The sequence below is a fragment of the Mastacembelus armatus genome, chromosome 18 (assembly GCF_900324485.2).
Source record: "Mastacembelus armatus chromosome 18, fMasArm1.2, whole genome shotgun sequence".
Lineage (NCBI taxonomy): Eukaryota > Metazoa > Chordata > Actinopteri > Synbranchiformes > Mastacembelidae > Mastacembelus > Mastacembelus armatus.
Window position 1 is genome coordinate 9,873,366 of NC_046650.1, and position 18,135 is coordinate 9,891,500.

Below are 18,135 nucleotides of genomic sequence, written 5' to 3' on the forward strand. Positions count from 1 at the left end.
TGTTTTCACCCACAGTCATTATGGTCCCTGAACGCCTCCACAGCAGACACATGAAGCACTGATGCAGCTGGGTGGATGCTGATATGACTTCCTGTTTTGGTCTCACCCTCTCTGTACTGATTTGATCACACTCTTTACCTGTTCACTGAAACCTGTGTCTAATTGTCCAGTGTGTCGTTTTACCTCTTGTCTCATCCTGCTTGTCACTGCCTGTTTTTGCCTCCTGTGTTTTCATATTTTTGCCTTGTCACTCACCACAAGCCTGATTTTTGTTCCTGTCCTGACCAAGAGTTTCACCTTCACCCTCTTGACTTTCTTGGTTCCCTCAACTCCGGCCACAGACAGAGGAATGAGGGGACCCAGTCTTTCTGGACTCCATGACCACAGAGGCTGGTTCCAAGCATCAGTACTCCATCTCCACACATGGGGGAGCTCAGGAGTCAAAGATCAGGGCAATCATGGAAGGAGGAGCAGAAACTTAAGTAGCCTCCCAGAGGAGAGTCTCTCAGAGGAAAGAGAGCAGTGCCTGATCCTGAAGCTGTGCATCTTCTGTGGCAAACCTGGTCAGACTGTGTGGGCTTGTCTGGTAAAAGATCAGGATCAGTGCTGGAACACGGCACCTGCTCTCTGATAATTGATGAAGGTAACGCTCAGCATCAAGAACCATCATATTATTCTGGTTATTTTTATTGATTCTGGGGCTGATGCAAACTTCATTTCAGGGACCTGGTTCATCAGATACAGATCCCTCTGGAATCCCTTGTATCCATAATCCAGGTACAGGCTCTCAGTTACCAACAACTGTATGATAGTTTCATTCCACTCCCAGTCTGTCATGTTTCATTCAGTGCATATCGAGATGGATCCAGCCAGAGGAGCTGAAGTTAGTGAATGACCGACCCCTAAAAAAACCACAACCAACTTCAGAGGTTCCAGAGTTTTGCTAATTTTTATAATTAGCACCTTGGCGGCTCCATTTCACCACCTCACCTCTAGGAAATCAATCTTTGCCTGGTCCCCGTCCACTGATCAAGTCTTCAACAAACTCAAATACAGGTTCACCTTAACAAAAGGTGCTCATCTTCCCTGATCCTGATCACCTACTCAAAGTGAAGGTCCAGATTGAAAGATATCAATGCATTTTGTCTTCTCTAACTTCCACCTTCATCTGAGATGGAATCTTCCAGCTTCTGATTGGCTGAACACACCTGATCCAGGTAATCAGCAGTGGGTAAAGGGTTAGTCAGAAAAGAAGCAGGGCAGGGGACCATTGGGGACCGAAGATGGACGTTCAGGATCAGTGTGGAGAGTAGAAGTGACAATGACTGAAACCTGTTCTCACAGACATAAATATCCCTCAACATTGTTTTAACACCAACTGGAAAAATCACAAACTATTCCTTTAAAATGTAGATCACAATAATAAATCCAGTTTTTCACTATGAGCTGATATAAATTGAACATGAACAGATAAATCTATTTCACACTGTAGGGTCACTATAAGAAACAAAAACATCATATATATGCAAAATTAGAATAAACCATAGGACAAACGTTGTTTACTTCATCCTGGTGAAAATAAATACAGACAGTACCTGTTATATACGTTTTACAATGGCAGAGGAAAATTAACATATTGTAGCTGCATTTAAACTTAAAAACTAACAATAAAACATAACTATAGTAGATAAACACTAAATGGGAACATTTAAACTATTATAGGTGATAATGTGTCGTCTCCCTGTCAGGTACAACAGAGGGTTAAATTACTATGATGCATTTCCTTTAAATGAGCTACTTGTAGATTAACTGTACAAAATACTGTGATATTTGCAGAGCAGACGTGTATATAATGGTTACAGTATAAAAGCTGCAAATACTGTCAAAACAAAGATGTGGTTTTTCATGTTGTCATCCATTCCACTTTTTTTTCATAAATACCTTATTTATTTAAATATAGGGTCACTCAAAAATAAAAGAGGCTTTCTAATTTCTAATTCTCATTTACCTCTGTAAATAAATCATTACAAAATGATGTTTTCACTGCATTATTACCAACAGCTGCTCCTGTTCTGACTTCAGACTAAACAGTTTCATCCTCAGGACTTGGTTTCCCTGTAAACACAGTTCAAAATAGATTAGTTTCAAATGTGACATTTCAATTTACTCTGCACAGCACAAAGCACAAGATGTTAACAGATGATCATATTAGTTGGAAAAGGCCATAATAATAATCTGACAGGAGGAATGTCAAGTATTAATTTAAGAAAATGAAAAGAAAAATGATGATATCATCAAAATAAACAGATAAAATTGCTAAAATGAATCCATTTTACAAATACTGAAATATATTGTTGGACAATAACATTGTTACGGCCCCCGGCCTACTTGTTTCTTGTCCCCTCCGTTGTGTTGTTGTTTTCCTGTGTGTTCCGGTTGGGGCCGCCCCGGTTAAGAAGATCGGCATCCTTAACTACAACCTCCGACCGGATGGTGGAGCTGTTGTGGTTTGGCATTGGCCGATGGAGTCGCGAATCCGCAGCTGCAAGGCGATCAACCATGGTCCGCACTTCTTTCGCCTGATTGGCCAACCGCTCCAGCCTCCCACCAATCAACTATCCACACCTCAGCACATCACGTATTTAGACCCGTAGTTTCCACCGCTCGGGTTGGCTGTTCTTTACCCATGGTCACTTCACCTTGGTGTGGTGTGGCTCTCTTCCTTAGACTTCTGTGTGTCAGCGTTCGCTATAGGCTTGTACACCGCGTGGCGGCTTAGCTGGCGTTACTTCTCTATAAGTTTTATCGTTGTTCTGTTTGGTTACGTACACAGTGTTTGACTGCTGTAGTGCGGGTCGGTCTAGTCAGCCCCCCCACTCTCCTTATGTTGGTTCTTATGTTGACTGTGATTGTTAAGACCTGGAGTTTCAGATTTGTGTTAGGATTTCCTTTATGTCTATGTGGTTTTCTGTTAGAGCATTTATCTCCAGTGCTGACCCTGTTTTCTGTACGACATTGTAAAGAGACCCTAGGTCCCTTTTGTTTCCTTAACCTGTAAATAAATATCATTTGCCTTTCTTACATCTGGCATAATAATGTTACTTCCTCAAACTTCCCCTAGACCTTATTGGGTTGTAACAAACATCTTCAGGTGGATGTAGGTTTTACTTACTTTTCTTTTTCTTGGCTTTAGCTTTATTGTGGGAGCGTACCTGGGCGTACAGCTGGTTATCATCTAAAACAAAAGACATTTTTCAACTTTTATTTGAACAACAGTTACATGTGGACGGACAAAGAGGCAGAATAAAGACAATAACAACATGTGGTCTGCTCTTCTCTTTTAAAACAACATCAGGTTCTCATATGACAATGAAACAGGTTCTGCTTGTTCTAATCTTCCCTCCTGTTCACACCTGCACATTACAAGATCCCTTCCTAAAGAGCGTTCAGTGTCAGTGATGGCTCATCACATCCACAGTCCTCATTTGTGTAAAAATGGGTTTAAAGTTTCTCTGTGCTGATATGAAGCTTCAGCAGTCTGAGTCAGTGATGTAATGACACGTACCTGCAGCTGATCCAGTCTTCACCTCAGAGTAAACACAGCTCTCCTCTGCTTCATTTGTCTTCTCTGTTACAACAATCACATGATTTATTTAGTCCCTGCTGGACAACAACAGCATCTCAACTATTTTCTATTTGCTGCATGTGGCTCTTACATAAAATAACATACTCACCCTTCTTAGCAACATTTTTAAGCTCAATCAAAGAGTATGTGACTTCACTGGGTTCATCTGAAATATAGATTTTATTATTACAGAGAGAATCAGTCATTTACACTAACATCCTTTCTGACTTCTCCATGTTAACTAAAAGGTGAATACTGTACCATTTTCAGCACCTTCAGGGCTTTTGACTGATTCATAGAGACAAGTATCATCTACAGGAAATAAAGTCAATAATTATTTGAATCCCATTAAATCATTTTCATAATCTTCAGGTCAGTAAACCAAAAACATAAATGTTAATGTTGGAGTTAACAGTATATGATAATATAACAGGCTGACCATTGACAGAAGCATATTCAGTGCATTGAGTTTCCTGTTGGTTGATCATGTGGTCCATAGCAGGGCTCTGATTGGTGCTCTGGGACCTGGTGGGCCCCCAACCTGTGTAGTAGACAGAAGAGATTGAATAAGGAACATGTACTGTACTGTTGTTTTATTCCCAATGAGTGAAGACAATTGGACCAACCTGATAAAGTGTGAATCAATAAAAACATGGTTCTGTTTATTATTACAGGACATGGAATTAAATCACAATAAATCTGTATTTTTGGGTTTTAGTGAATAAAAAAAAAACTCACCTTTTGACTTTTTGTAGCAAAACAACAGCATCAGGAGAATAATCAGGAAAACTCCACAAACCAACCCAGTGATCAATGGCACAAGAAATGATGAGACTCCAGGTCTGGACACTGGTGGAACAAATAATCATGCATATTTAAACAAACACAAATATAGTGATTACTTTTCTACATCAGACGCAGCTGAAAAAAATGCTGAATAAATGTTTTGATTCCTACTCACATTTTACAGAAACCCAACTCTGTGCTGACTCTTTCATTACTTTACATTTGTAAAATCCTTCATCAGACTTTGACACTGCAGAGATGTTCAGCTCCAGTCTGGTGTCACTTTGGACCAGTTTGTCATTTTTATAAAACTCCACATTAAAACGAAGATTTTCTGTCGTCAACTTGCAGCTGAGAGAAACAGGATCTCCCTCAGTCACAGGAAGGACTGGACTCAGCAGGATGATGTCATCTGTCAGTCAAACAACATGAAGCTTCAGTCAAACATCAGCTGGTGCAGATGGAAACAAATCTCAAATATATTTACTGTTTACTTTAAAGAAGAAGTTCACAGTAGCAAATCACTGACATTTGTATATACACAAGTTCAATGTGTTGTAGTGTAAATGCACCTTTCTACATGTGTGTGTTCAGTAGGTTTTTAAAGATCAAGAAACAAGTAAAACATGTTAGAACATTTCTGAAGACAAAAGAAATGGCCTCGTTCTCACTGTGTCACCAATAGAAATGATCCAAGACGCCTTAAGGTGCTCTTGAAATTTAAATAAATGGTCAGAGACACTGAAACACAGCAGGGAGTGAAGACAAACAGTGAAATCAATAAAAATGACTGAGACTAGAAACAGTTTTATTTAGTTTCAAATGACATCAGTAAATCCCATTTTACTGAAGCAGCCAAACGTCATCACATATATTTACTGTGAACTGACTGAAGCTGTTGAGCAGATTTTGGTAAAACAAACATCACATTCAAATTTAGGCTGAAAAGAAGATTTGTCATCTGGCAAAGATTTGATAGAAATGAAATGAAGACTGGCAGGTTAGTGTCAGAATATAGACTGAACCTTTGTACAATCAGTCTTTCAATAAATGAAGTAACAAAACATCATGTTAAAATCATTCAGGAACATGTGATTAAAACTCACTCTGGAAAGTGATGTTGACTGAATTACTGAACTCTCCTGATCCAGACTCACACCAGTACACTGCAGCACTGGACTGTGAAGTGGAGATTTTACATGTGGATCCAGTCATTCTCCACTTAGAGGGACATGACAGAGACCTGTCCTCAGGAAACCTCCTGACTCTCCACTCAGTAGAGTTTCCCTCACAGCTCAGTGACACAGAGTCAGAGGTGAAGTGCTGCACTCTGTCAGGACTCACTGTGAGAGACGCTGCTGGATCAACATCTGACAAACAACATGATGAACTTGTGAGATAAACACAACTGGACAGTAACATTAAACCACTGCAACAGAAATAATCCTATAGTTTCCTTTAGGATCATACTGACACAGACTTTACTTCTCAGGACAATTTGGTCACAGACAAACAACTGGAAAGACCAAGATGAAGAAATAAACAAACTGACCTGCAGACCAGACCAACCTCAGTTCACTGTACTGAGTGTAAAACACTGGGTCTCCTCTTCCAGCTCTACACACATATCCTGCTGTGTGTGTCTGACCATGAACCATGTAGGAATCCTGTTCAGTCCCACTGCTGCTTCCAGGTAGCAGCTCATAGCTGTAGGAGTCGCCTGATAGTTTGGGAACAGCCTTATACCAGTAGAACCTCCATCCTGCAGATGGATGTTCAACCTCACAGTTCAGAGTTACTGAGGCTCCAGGACTCAGCCATGATGGAGACACAGTGAGGACAGGTTTGGGCTGATCTGGTGGAAACAGATTTTCTCAGGATGAAAACCTGCTGTGTGACTGTGACTCTTCTTAGAACATCATGTACATTGTCTCTACCCTGCTTTTTTTTTTCTTTTTTAAAGTAACAGTACCTCCAGATGTGTTTTAAGTGTTTTAATTATACTAACTGAACATTTGCAGTGTGATGAGAAACCATCTCCACCCATCACTGAATATAGCACAAATGCACATCGTTGTTAGGGGCCAGGAGCTCTCACACATTTGTATCATACTTCTAATATAGTAACTGTGTTAACACTGTCAGTTGATGCAATGTGTATCACTTCTATGCACTACCTCTGTTTTGTGTACAATGTATAATCACATTATCAAACTATAAAACAAACAAAAAAAAAATGATCACGTTATGTATAAATGATCACACCAACCTGGTACATTGATGAGTTAAGTTTTATATGACGATAAACTTGGTATTGAACAAATTCATGACTTACCTAATACAGTCAGATTCACTTTGTTGCTCAGTTTTTTTATAACATTTGTGCTCTGATGATGAACGGTGGCCCAATATTCACCACTGTGGTTCTTCTGTATCTTAAGTGAACAGGACTTTTTGATGCCACAGGAAACAACTTGTTCATCTTTCCTGTGAATGCTGTAGTTCCAGTTTTCCATTGCTACTTTCATCTCAATTGTAAAGTTAACAATCTCTCCACTGAAAAAAACAGATCTGTTTGGCTGAAGAGTCAGCACCACATCTGGAATGATCACAAAAGCCCAATTAAAAGAAAAAGGACAAACTACAGTGATGATTTTTTTGGGGGTGAATAAACAAACACAGGAAAGAAGGAAATTTGTGCAATCACCTTGAGTGTATCCACAGTAGAGGTTTGTATTCAGCACTACAACACAGATTCATATGTCAGACAAAAGAAAGAAAAACACGCCCAGTGGATGAATGTTTGGATAATCTAGAAATCAGTTATCACATTTCCATCAACATTATCACAACACAGTCCTCCACTATAAAGTCACTCAGTGACTAAGATCCTGCTGAAAGAAAACATTTTTAAAAACAATGATAAACAGTATACACTTTTGAATCATCAGCAGTGTCACGTGTTTGCTGTCACCACACAGCTTCCCTGTTCACACTTTGAACAAACCACTAAAACACGTCGTGCAGCATTTAAAGAGACAAATGTCGATGTACTCACAGAATAACCCCAGCACAGAGAGCAAAGTGTGGCCCATCCTCACATGCAGCACTGACACTGTGCATCTGAAAATGTTTCCACTTTAATTCTTGAAAATACATGAGGACAAACCAAGACCTGTGGGTGAAAGGAAGTGATACATCAGTATGAGCTCATGACTTTTACACACACGGACACACACACACACACGATATATTTATTATTAGTCTTATTACACAGTTCCTGTTAAAATATGTAAATACATAGCAAACACTTCAGCAGCATATTTGAGTTGGACACATATAGAGGTCTCTGATCAACTACAGGAAGACGTACGCTTTACCTTGTCAGTGGATAACAAGTGGAGACCTTCAACTTTCTGAGCTCCACAATTTTCCACAAACTAAAGTGGATGTCCAACATCAGCACCATCATCAGGAAGGCACAGCAGAGGATGTTTTCCCTGTGTCTACTCAAAAAGTCCAAACTGCCCCAGAAGCTGGTGGTACAGGGGAGTCTGTTCACTGCTCGTCCATCACTGTGTGGTTTGGTTCAGTAACCAAATAAGACAGGAACAGACAGAGGAGACAGATTTCTGCAGACCCCTCACAAACTGTTTAAATGTCTCCCATCTGTGTGGCGCTACAGGCCACTGTACACCAAAACAACCAGACAAGGACAGTTTCTTTTCCTGTGCCATCACAATTATGAAGGGGTAGTTCACTCAACAGAGACAAGACTGACTTTCCAACAAACCCTCAACCACCATCTTCCACTGGGTGGACACCGACTTTCCAGCCACACTGCTCTGCCTCCATAGCTGCTTCTGTATATCTGAACTTTTATCCTTTCGTTTCTACAGTGTCTTTCCAGGGAACTACACCTTCCACAAAACATACAATCCACTGTTTCAGGACAAGATCTGGTCTTAGATTGTCCTAAAGTGGTACTAACCATCTCCTGAAGCACCATGAGCTGACTTCCAAAATCTAAACTCAACTGACAGTCCATTCCTGTCTTTATCTATACACCCTTAAACATCCTGTGTCTACGATCTACCTGAGTCTGCACATCTGCCTCCTTTGGGCTCCACTTCATCCCTGCTGGGACTGTTGCTCCTGTGCTTCACACATCATCTCTAGACTCTGACCATGTCATCTCCAGTGTAACCTTAGCACACTGAAACTCCAAAATCCTTTTGCCATACAGGCACACACAGCTTAGACAGCTTGGTGCTCCCAGACACTTTCTAATGGAGGCACTGAATGTTTTCTCTAGCTTAGAAATGGATTTACATTGTAAACTGTCAGGGGCTATGACAAAACTGCAGGCACCACTGTTGGCACAGTGCTAGTCAGTGGTTGTTATGTCATCCATATATACACATATTGGTGATAACTGCTGTCCCGACTGAAGACTCTCCCTGCTTCCACCCACTTGGATGGTAAAAACTATGGAAATATTGCTCATCCTGCCATAATGCCTCTCTCTAACTGTTGCCATGCTGTAGTTAACTCTTTTGCTGCAAACTATAACTAGCTGCCATTAAAGTACTGAGGTTTTCCATTATCTATACCCACTTATTCCTTAACCTGGGTCACGGGGATTTGCTGGAGCCTATCCCAGCAATATAGAGTCACCAATCAACCTGACATGCATGTTTTTTTGGACTGTGGGAGGACACCAGAGTACACCCACGCAAGCACAGGGCGAACATGCGAACTCCACACAGAAAGGCCAGGTTGCGAACCCACGACCTTCTTGCTATGAGGCAACCGTGTTAAACACTCAGCCACCATGCTACCTGGACTTGACATTTCTTTCCTAAATACAGCTTCCAGCTTCCACCACTCCTTCAAGTTCAAGAAAAAAAGAACCAAAAATGATTTTAGTCCTAATCTCAGTACAGTATTTGTACACATGCCATAAATCACCACAAATGACTGAGATGACGACCCAAATGTAGACCAGACAGACAGGAAGAGGTTTGGTGAAAAGTTTTATTGATAAACTGATGTAACAGTGAAAAGGGAACAAGAGGATGTCAGGGGGTGACTGACTAAGGACAGAAACCCAATTACAGGCCAGATACCAGGAGACCCAAAGGTTCAAGCTGGAATAGGAAGGAAGTTTACACAAGGGAAACACAAACAGTACCTGGTAACAATGAAATGGCTGATATAGTGTGGGGGAAGGGAGACAACAAGGCACAGTTGACAATCAGACACTGATTACAAAGTAAAACCAACAGAAATCAGAGACAGACTGCAGACAGGAAACACTACAAAATAAAAGTCCAGCATCAGGAAGTAAACACAGATTGTGACAGGACTGGCAAGAAAGAAGGAAAGAAACCTGGCAGATGTTTTTGAGTCCACGGGAAAGAAACAGAGCTTAAATACATATAAAACACAATCTGAACAGAAGAAAAGGAAGCGAAAAGGCCAGAAAAAGGAACATAATCCAAATCACCAACATAGAAAAAAAGCACTAGCACACAGATGTAGGCAGATTCATTCTGTCAGTAAATGCAGATGATGGTTGGATGAAAGGAAACACTCAAAAGAAACCATGTTATATTATATTATCACACACAACTGTTTCTAAGAGCGACAATGGCTGGTACAGACCAATATAAACATATACAGTCCAAGATAAGTGGCCCAATGACCCCGTCCGTCTTAAAGTCAGGATCTCCTCTTGTGCACTGGCAGCTGAGGACAAGGTCTTTCATCAGTTCACTCAGTCGTCAGCAGAGGGCACTGCAGGAAAGGGATGGCACGATTATTGATGTTCTCTGGCCTTATATATATTATATATATATATACAGCTGATTTTCACAACATTCAAAACACAAAACACATTTTCTTCCTCTTTCCTGCATTTAATAGTCATTCCCTTTCACTTAGTATAACCAAATACAACCAAACCTATATGAAGTGAAACTAAAATGAAAATAAACAAGTGAAACAATAATGTGCATGATGATCATCAATAGGAAACAAATGACTTCAGTTTTCCATTGATGCTTAGATCAACAGGGAATTAAATCCTCAGCACAGAAATCTTTCATATGATCTAAAATCAAACACCAATATTGTGTATCTGCTGTTTGCAAAGCTAAAATGTACACAGCAGTTACACAGCATATAAATATTGTCAAATCTGTTTCTACATAAATGTTGTTTTTCATGTTGTTGTCCACATGTCTGATGTTTTGCTGATGATGCACTTCTCTTTATGGACCTGAAACCAAACCACAGTAAATGTCACTGACAAACAGACACATAATGTAGATGTGATGCTGCTCTCTAACTGTCTTGTGCCAAGTGGTGTGGAAATATTGTGTTTGATGCAGTTCAAGAATCAGTACTGCATGTGAACACTAACGTAGTTCAGATTACTCTGTACTCCTGGACTGGACTTAGTACATATTTGGTTTCTAATGCCACAGCCCAGATTCACAATGTATTAGTTTAGTTCATATTATGAATAATGGAATAATATGAGCAGTAATATCTCAGTGGCTGTGGTGGTAATATTTGTACCTGAGGCTGCAGCAGGATTCACATTATAGTAGTCAGAGTTCTCCTCTGTGTCGTCACATCCCCCTGTTCAGATGATCACATGAATGGATTTGAACACACACTTATCTACAATCAGACTGCAGTTTGCAGTATCAGTGACTTCATTATTATTATAAAGTCTTTCATGTGGACTTACTGCTCTCGTCAAGACCTCCAGCCTGAACTGAAGATGTCATATTACTGGATTCATCTGTTGGCTGAGCTGAAATTATAATGCAACATGAATTTTGATCATTCAGTAATAATCATATAATCTGACAGCTTCACATGAATCAAAGTTTATACTGTACCATGTCCAGTGTTTGCAGAGACTCTGATTGTTTCATAGAGACAAAAACCACCTACAGGTCAGTGAAAATCAGACAAAGTCAAATTTAGTCACTTAATAAAAATCTATATCTTGACTACAAACTGAGTGTTAGCAATGGTGTGAAAATAAACATGTTTAAGTCTGACCATGAAGAAGAGAAGAGTAATCCTCAATTTCATCCTGGTTGACTTTTTGTTGTGTAGCAGAGTCTTGACTGGGCCTGAAACAGAAAACACTGAAACTTTTCTAAGGAAAATATTAAAAATTCTATTTAAAATGAGAGAAGAGTGTCGTACCAACCTGTTCCAACATGAATCTGTTAAAAATACAAACAGTAATTGTTTTGTAATCATATTGTTTTACTGTTTTATGGTAAAGCATCAGAATACATCAGTGATTTTCAATAAATAATCCCAAAGAAAAGGTCTCACCCTTTATTTTTCTACAGATATGCAGAAGGAGCAGCAGAAAAACAATCAGTAAAATTCCACCAACCACCCACATGACGTATGGAGCAGTAAAGGTAAAACCTTCAGGTCTGGATCCTGAAATTATAAATATGTCTATTACTGTATAAATGAGATGGAAAAAAGCTGACAATGAGAACAGTGATGAGAACAGAAGAAACATGAAGTTCTATTACACAAAACAATGGATGAAATCACATAAAATACACTGATTCTACTTTTAAACATTGGTCATTTGTCTGGTTTGGATCAGCCACTGAACAGGACAGGAGCAGAATGCAGACAGGATCATCGGGGCCGATCTTCCCTCCATCCAGGACCTGTACTGGTCCATGGTGAGGAAATGAGGGGGGAGCATATCTGCATATATCTGCCCTGAACATAAACTGTTCAGACTTCTCCCCTGTAGGAGGTGCTACAGAGCACTGTATGCCAAAACCACCTGGCACAGAGACAGGTTCTTCCCCCAGGCTGTCACTCTGACGAACTCTTAATGTCACAGACTGGCAGAAATAACCACTGCTCAATAAGTGAACACATGTGAGCTCATGTAAAGTGTCACAGTTATACTTAGTTCTACTTAAATCCTTGCACTCCTATTTGCACTAATTGTTTCTGACCTGAAGGACAAAGTAACTAGTAAGATTTTATTTCAGCAGCTAGAGATGAGTGAGGTGATTATCTTTGTCAAATAACAGTAAATGAATGTAAATGTCAAGCTTCAGCAGATGATGCTGTGCTCTGATTAGAAACATTGGTCTAACATGAACAAACCATGATTAAAACTCACTATGTCCAGTGATGTTGGCTGCATTACTGAACTGTCCTGATCCAGACTCACACCAGTACACTGCTTTAGTGTACAGTCCACTGTCAATGCTGCATGTGGATCCATTCATTCTCCCCCAGTAGATGCAGGATGACAGGCAAGTATCATCACTAAACCTCCTGACTCTCCACTCAGTAGAGTTTCCCTCACAGCTCAGTGACACAGAGTCAGAGGTGAAGTGCTGCACTCTGTCAGGACTCACTGTGAGAGACGCTGCTGGATCAACATCTGACAAACAACATGATGAAGGGTCATAACTTTTGAAAAATACATACACTATACACAACTGTCTGACTGACCATAAAATTAAAAAAAGAAGATTTTGTCAGTTAAATTTTGATTAAAATGATACATTCAACTTTTTTTTATTAAACGACCAATAACTAGTGTCCCAAGCAATTACTTTTAACGCCAATATATTCAGATTATGATTAAATTACTGTCCTATATCGAGATAATAAGGTTCATTTTCTTCTGATTATGGGTAAATTTGATCTCATCTTAAAACAAAAAGAAGCAAGAAAAGAAAAAGTTAAGGAAGAATTTATACACTGACCTGCAGACCAGACCAACTTCAGTTCACTGTACTGAGTGTAAAACACTGGGTCTCCTCTTCCAGCTCTACACACATATCCTGCTGTGTGTGTCTGACCATGAACCATGTAGGAATCCTGTTCAGTCCCACTGCTGCTTCCAGGTAGCAGCTCATAGCTGTAGGAGTCGCCTGATAGTTTGGGAACAGCCTTATACCAGTAGAACCTCCATCCTGCAGATGGATGTTCAACCTCACAGTTCAGAGTTAGTGAGGCTCCAGGACTCAGCCATGATGGAGACACAGTGAGGACAGGTTTGGGCTGATCTGATGGAAACAGATTTTTTACTGGATGAAAACATGTATATATTGTTGTAGGACAATATAAATCACATGAATCCTGAATATTTTGTATATGTCTGTCCACAGTTTCTCAATAAATCATATGAAGATGCAATCTAGAATATATTAAGTAAACAAACACTTTTTTCTTACAGCTGAAAAATCATAACCTTATTGTTTGGGCTTTTCATGGTCAGGAATCACCAAGAATAATACTCCTTTATGAAGAGGACAAGAACAAGGACCGTGATAGATAGGACCTGGGATAGACCTTCCCAGGGTGCTGGAGAAGAGAATCCGGCCGATGGTAGAACCTCGGATTCAAGAGGAACAATGAGGTTTTCGTCCCGTTTGTGGAACACTGGACCAGCTCTATGCTTGAGGGTTCTTGGGAGATTGCACAACCAGTTCACATGTGTTTTGTGGACTTGGAGAAAGCATTCAACCCCATCCCTCGTGACATCCTGTGGGAGGTGCTCTGGGAGAATGGGGTCCAGGGCCCTTTGCTAAGGGCTATCTGGTCTCTGTACAAATGGAACAGGAGCTTGGTTCGCATTGCCGGTAGTAATTCAGACCTGTTCCCAGTGCATGTTGGACTCCAGCAGGGCTGTCCTTTATCACCGCTTCTGTTAATTATTGTCATGGACTACTTTTTGCAGATGATGTTGTCCTGCTGGCTCCAGCGAGCCAGGACCTTCAGCTTACACTGGGGTGGTTTTCAACCGAGTGTGAAGTGGGCCGGGATGAGAATCAGCACCTCCAAATCCGAGGCCATGGTTCTCATCCGGAAAAAGGTGGCCTGCCATCTCCAGGTCAGGGGAGAGATCCTGCCTCAGGTGGAGGAGTTTAAGTATATTGGGATCTTGTTCAAGTGTGAGAGAAGGTTGGAGCATGAGATTGACAGTCCATTGTGGTGAGGAAAGAGCTGAACCGAAAAGCAAAGCTCTTTACTGGTCAAACTACTTTCCTACTCCCACCTATGGTTATGAGCCTTGGGTCATGACCGAAAGGACAAGATCTCGGATACAAGCAGCTGAAATGAGCTTCTTAACAGGGTGGCTGGGCGCTCCCTTAGTGAGGAGCTTGGTTACATGGGAGGAGCTCGGAGTAGAGCCGCTGCTCCGCCACATCAAGAGGAGTCAGCTGAGGTGGCTAGGGCATCTGTTCTGGATGCCTCCTGGGCGCCTCCCTAGGGAGGTAGGGAGGTGTTCCCGGCATGTCCCACTGAGAGAAGGCCCCGGGGAAGACCCAGGACATGCTGGAGGGACTATGTCTCTCAGCCCCTCAATGTCTGCGTGGAAAAGCTGGAGGAAGTGTACAGGGAGAAGGAAGTTTGGGCATCCCTGTTTAGGCTACTGCCCCTGCGACCCGTCCCAGGATAAGCAGAAGAAGATGGATGGAATAACTTGAAAATTGCAGGTTCGAATCTCCTATCCGGCAGGAATTGTCAGTGGGACGGAGTGAATAGCCCACGTGTCCACCTTCAATACCATGATTGAGGTGAGACCCTTGAGCAAGGCACCGGACCCCGGGTGCTGCAACACTGGCTGCCCACTGCTCTGGGTGTGTGTTCATGGTTTGTGTGTGCAATTTGGGTGGTAATGGAATTTCCCCATTTTGGGACTGATAAGGGTAATAAAAAAAAACAAACCTTATTTTAATCATAAACAAATACACATAAAGTTCTATATTTTACATAATGTTTAGAAAATTAACTAAAGACCTAAATACCATTACATTTATGTGTACATATTAACACAAACCTCCACATGGTAATAAAACACTGATGACTTACCTGATACAGTCAAATTCACTTTATTACTATGTTTTATAAACTTCGAGCTCTTCTGTCGACCAAAGCACTGGTATTCACCACTGTAGGCTGTAGACAGAGGTTGTAATGTGTATTTCTTGTGTGAATTGTACTGAACAAACTCTTGACCATCCTTGTTTATTTTATATTCCCAGTCAGTGTCTTTTCCTTCGTTCATGTCACATATGAAGGAAACAAACTCTCCGGTGAAAAAAGTGGACCAGGTGGGCTCAAGGGTCAGCACAGCATCTAAAACACAACAACATCCACACAACACTACACAGTTAGAAATATCACATATTACACTTTTATTCTCTGTTCTACTCACAGTCTGTGTGGATACATAGAGTCAAATAATAAAGACACTAACAAACAATAAAACAGAAAAACAATGTGCTTCAGACCAACAAAGCAGCAAAAATAGGAAGAAACTGATACAAAGACAAACAACTGGAAAGACCAATATAAACAGAAATTGGGAAATTCTTTGTAAAAAAAGGAAAAACTGACCTCCAAACCAGACCAACTTCATTTCACTGTCCAGAGTGTAATATAATGGGTCTCCTCTTCTAGCTTTACACACATATCCTGCTGTGTGTGTCTGACCATGAACCATGTAGGAATCCTGTTCAGTCCCACTGCTGCTTCCAGGTAGCAGCTCATAGCTGTAGGAGTCGCCTGATAGTTTGGGAACAGCCTTATACCAGTAGAACCTCCATCCTGCAGATGGATGTTCAACCTCACAGTTCAGAGTTACTGAGGCTCCAGGACTCAGCCATGATGGAGACACAGTGAGGACAGGTTTGGGTTTATCTATTGGAAACAGATTTTCTCAGGATGAAAACAAATAATACAAATATAAAGGTGAACTATCTAAAGTATAATTACCTAAATAACAAATACTTTTCTACAGTTTCTGAAAAAACTAAAATGATGACTGATGAAGTTTGATTTGACTCACAGTCAGAGACTGTCAGTGTGGTGGCATCACTCCACTTTGTTAAAGACTGTGAACCTTTACTTCTGCCCTTACAGCTGTATTCTCCATTGGCTGATGACAAAACAGGTTGAATCTTGTAGTCATGTTGTGTTGGAGGTTTCAGTGAGTTAGTTGTTTTCCATTCATACTCCCACTCAGTGTTTGCTCCGTCCATGATCTCACATCTGAGAGTGACCGTCTCACCTCTGAATAGCTGAGACCAGCTGGGCTGCAGAGTCACAACCGCCCTGTTTGGGACTGTTCATGTTCAACAATCAGCAACAACAAAACAAAAATTACAGCAGGTTAAATCAACATCACACCATTAGTTTTAGTCTGAAATATTCATAAATACACAATAGGTTTCTCTGCACTTTGTATTCCATGAAAGTTTTACCAGACTCACCATATTTGTAGATTGTCACTGAGTCACTGTACTCTGTGTAGTAAACTGGGTCTCCTCTTCCTCCTCTGCACCAGTACAGTCCTTCCTGTGACACACTGATTTGTTCAGGTGAGTGGGAAACTGCATCTTGTCCAGTCAGGGCTTCAGAAGATGTGTCACCTCTGTACCAGTGGTATTTCCATCCAGATGATGGTTTCACAGAGCAGGTCAGGGTCACACTGCCCCCTGCTGGAATGTCTGTGTTATCTTCACTCAGCTGGGCCTTTGGTTTCTCTATTGTTTAGGACGAGAAATATAGAAAAAAAAGGTTATTACTGTGTTTTTGTTTAAAAACAAGTGTATAATAAATTATTGGTACTACAGCTAATATTTTCATTGTCACAGAGAAAACTTGTTGTCTCATGGTAATATATCAACCACTTCCCCCTCCCTTAGCTATGCTGCTATAGGCTTGGTCTGCTTGGGGACTTTCCATCATGCACCAAGCTCCTCTCATGTCATCTCCTCCTGTCTCCTAAATGAATTAATTCAGACTATTCTAAAAAATGTTCATAAGATTAACTATAGGATCTAAATACATTTATATTGTACATATTAACACAATCATGGTGATTATTTCAACAGGTTCATAAATAAGTTCTATTAGTCATGATAAACATCCACATGGTAAAAAAAAAAAAAACAACTGATGACTTACCTGATACAGTCAAAGTCACATTATTACTATGTAATAATGAAACTACAGTAAAACTGTGTAATTACCTTGAGCGTGTCCATAGTAGAGGAGTGGATTCAGCACTGAAATAAAGGAAGAAACTTCAGACATTATCAAACTGACAGAAACAAATACAGAATAAACACAGACACAATAAAACTACTGGATTATCATCAGGGACAACTATGGCTGAATAATGTAGAACATGTATAATGTTTACATCAAATGAACACTGCTGATGAAGCAACATTATCTTTGTGTGATGACTGAACACAGCTCTCTGATCCAAACTGAGCCCAGTCACCAGCCAATATCCTGCCTACAAAACAACCATGCTGGTAAAAGTCAGTGATGTACTCACAGAATAACGACAGCACACAGAGCAAAGTGTGTCCCATCCTCACATCCAGCACTGACACTCTGTTGTTCTGCCTCTGACAAATATTTCCACTTTGTTTCAAGGCAAAACTTCAAACTGCAGCGTATGAAGAGAAACACTGAACTGTGCACAGGAGACTAGTTCAGTATCACATCAGTTTTCTTAATTTATCATTCGATCATCTCTGCTTCCTTCTCTGTTCCACCAAAGTCACACTTCTGGTTTTGACCACACACTTGATTGTCACTTCATGCTCGGCCACTGCAGCTACAAATTAAGTCGACTCTTTTTACAAAAGAGAAAATATAGAACCAAATAAAAATATGAT

At 40.6% G+C, this 18,135-nt stretch overlaps 1 protein-coding gene and 1 long non-coding RNA gene across 2 annotated transcripts; both read right to left on the reverse strand.

Annotated features, from left to right (window-relative positions):
• Positions 1-1,922: 1,922 nt before the first annotated feature.
• Positions 1,923-17,947, reverse strand: LOC113125228 (uncharacterized). The gene is made up of 24 exons (XM_026298567.1): positions 17,790-17,947; positions 17,476-17,511; positions 16,714-16,986; positions 16,290-16,565; positions 15,839-16,141; positions 15,311-15,577; positions 13,198-13,500; positions 12,603-12,869; positions 11,777-11,890; positions 11,646-11,661; positions 11,492-11,565; positions 11,326-11,376; positions 11,172-11,237; positions 10,997-11,059; positions 5,964-6,284; positions 5,518-5,781; positions 4,587-4,823; positions 4,364-4,474; positions 4,065-4,166; positions 3,887-3,937; positions 3,735-3,791; positions 3,566-3,628; positions 3,173-3,235; positions 1,923-2,115 (listed from the first exon to the last, which is right to left on the reverse strand). Exons 1-24 carry the CDS (start codon positions 17,824-17,826, stop codon positions 2,084-2,086), a joined length of 3,447 nt encoding a protein of 1,148 aa, XP_026154352.1. The 5' UTR covers positions 17,827-17,947; the 3' UTR covers positions 1,923-2,083.
• Positions 6,778-7,580, reverse strand: LOC113125203 (uncharacterized). Its single transcript, XR_003295127.1, has 3 exons — positions 7,470-7,580; positions 7,119-7,154; positions 6,778-7,010 (listed from the first exon to the last, which is right to left on the reverse strand). It is a non-coding gene; the product is annotated as an uncharacterized LOC113125203 (long non-coding RNA).
• Positions 17,948-18,135: the final 188 nt, after the last annotated feature.

Excerpts from the sequence above, each read along its gene's own strand:
- LOC113125228 (XM_026298567.1), bottom strand. The coding sequence starts at position 17,826 with ATGGGACACACTTTGCTCTGTGTGCTGTCGTTATTCT. Across the intron at positions 11,238-11,325 it reads CTCTGCAAACACTGGACATG|CTCAGCCAACAGATGAATCC; the intron begins GTACAGTATAAA and ends TTATAATTTCAG. Across the intron at positions 4,167-4,363 it reads TTGCTACAAAAAGTCAAAAG|GTTGGGGGCCCACCAGGTCC; the intron begins GTGAGTTTTTTT and ends TCTACTACACAG.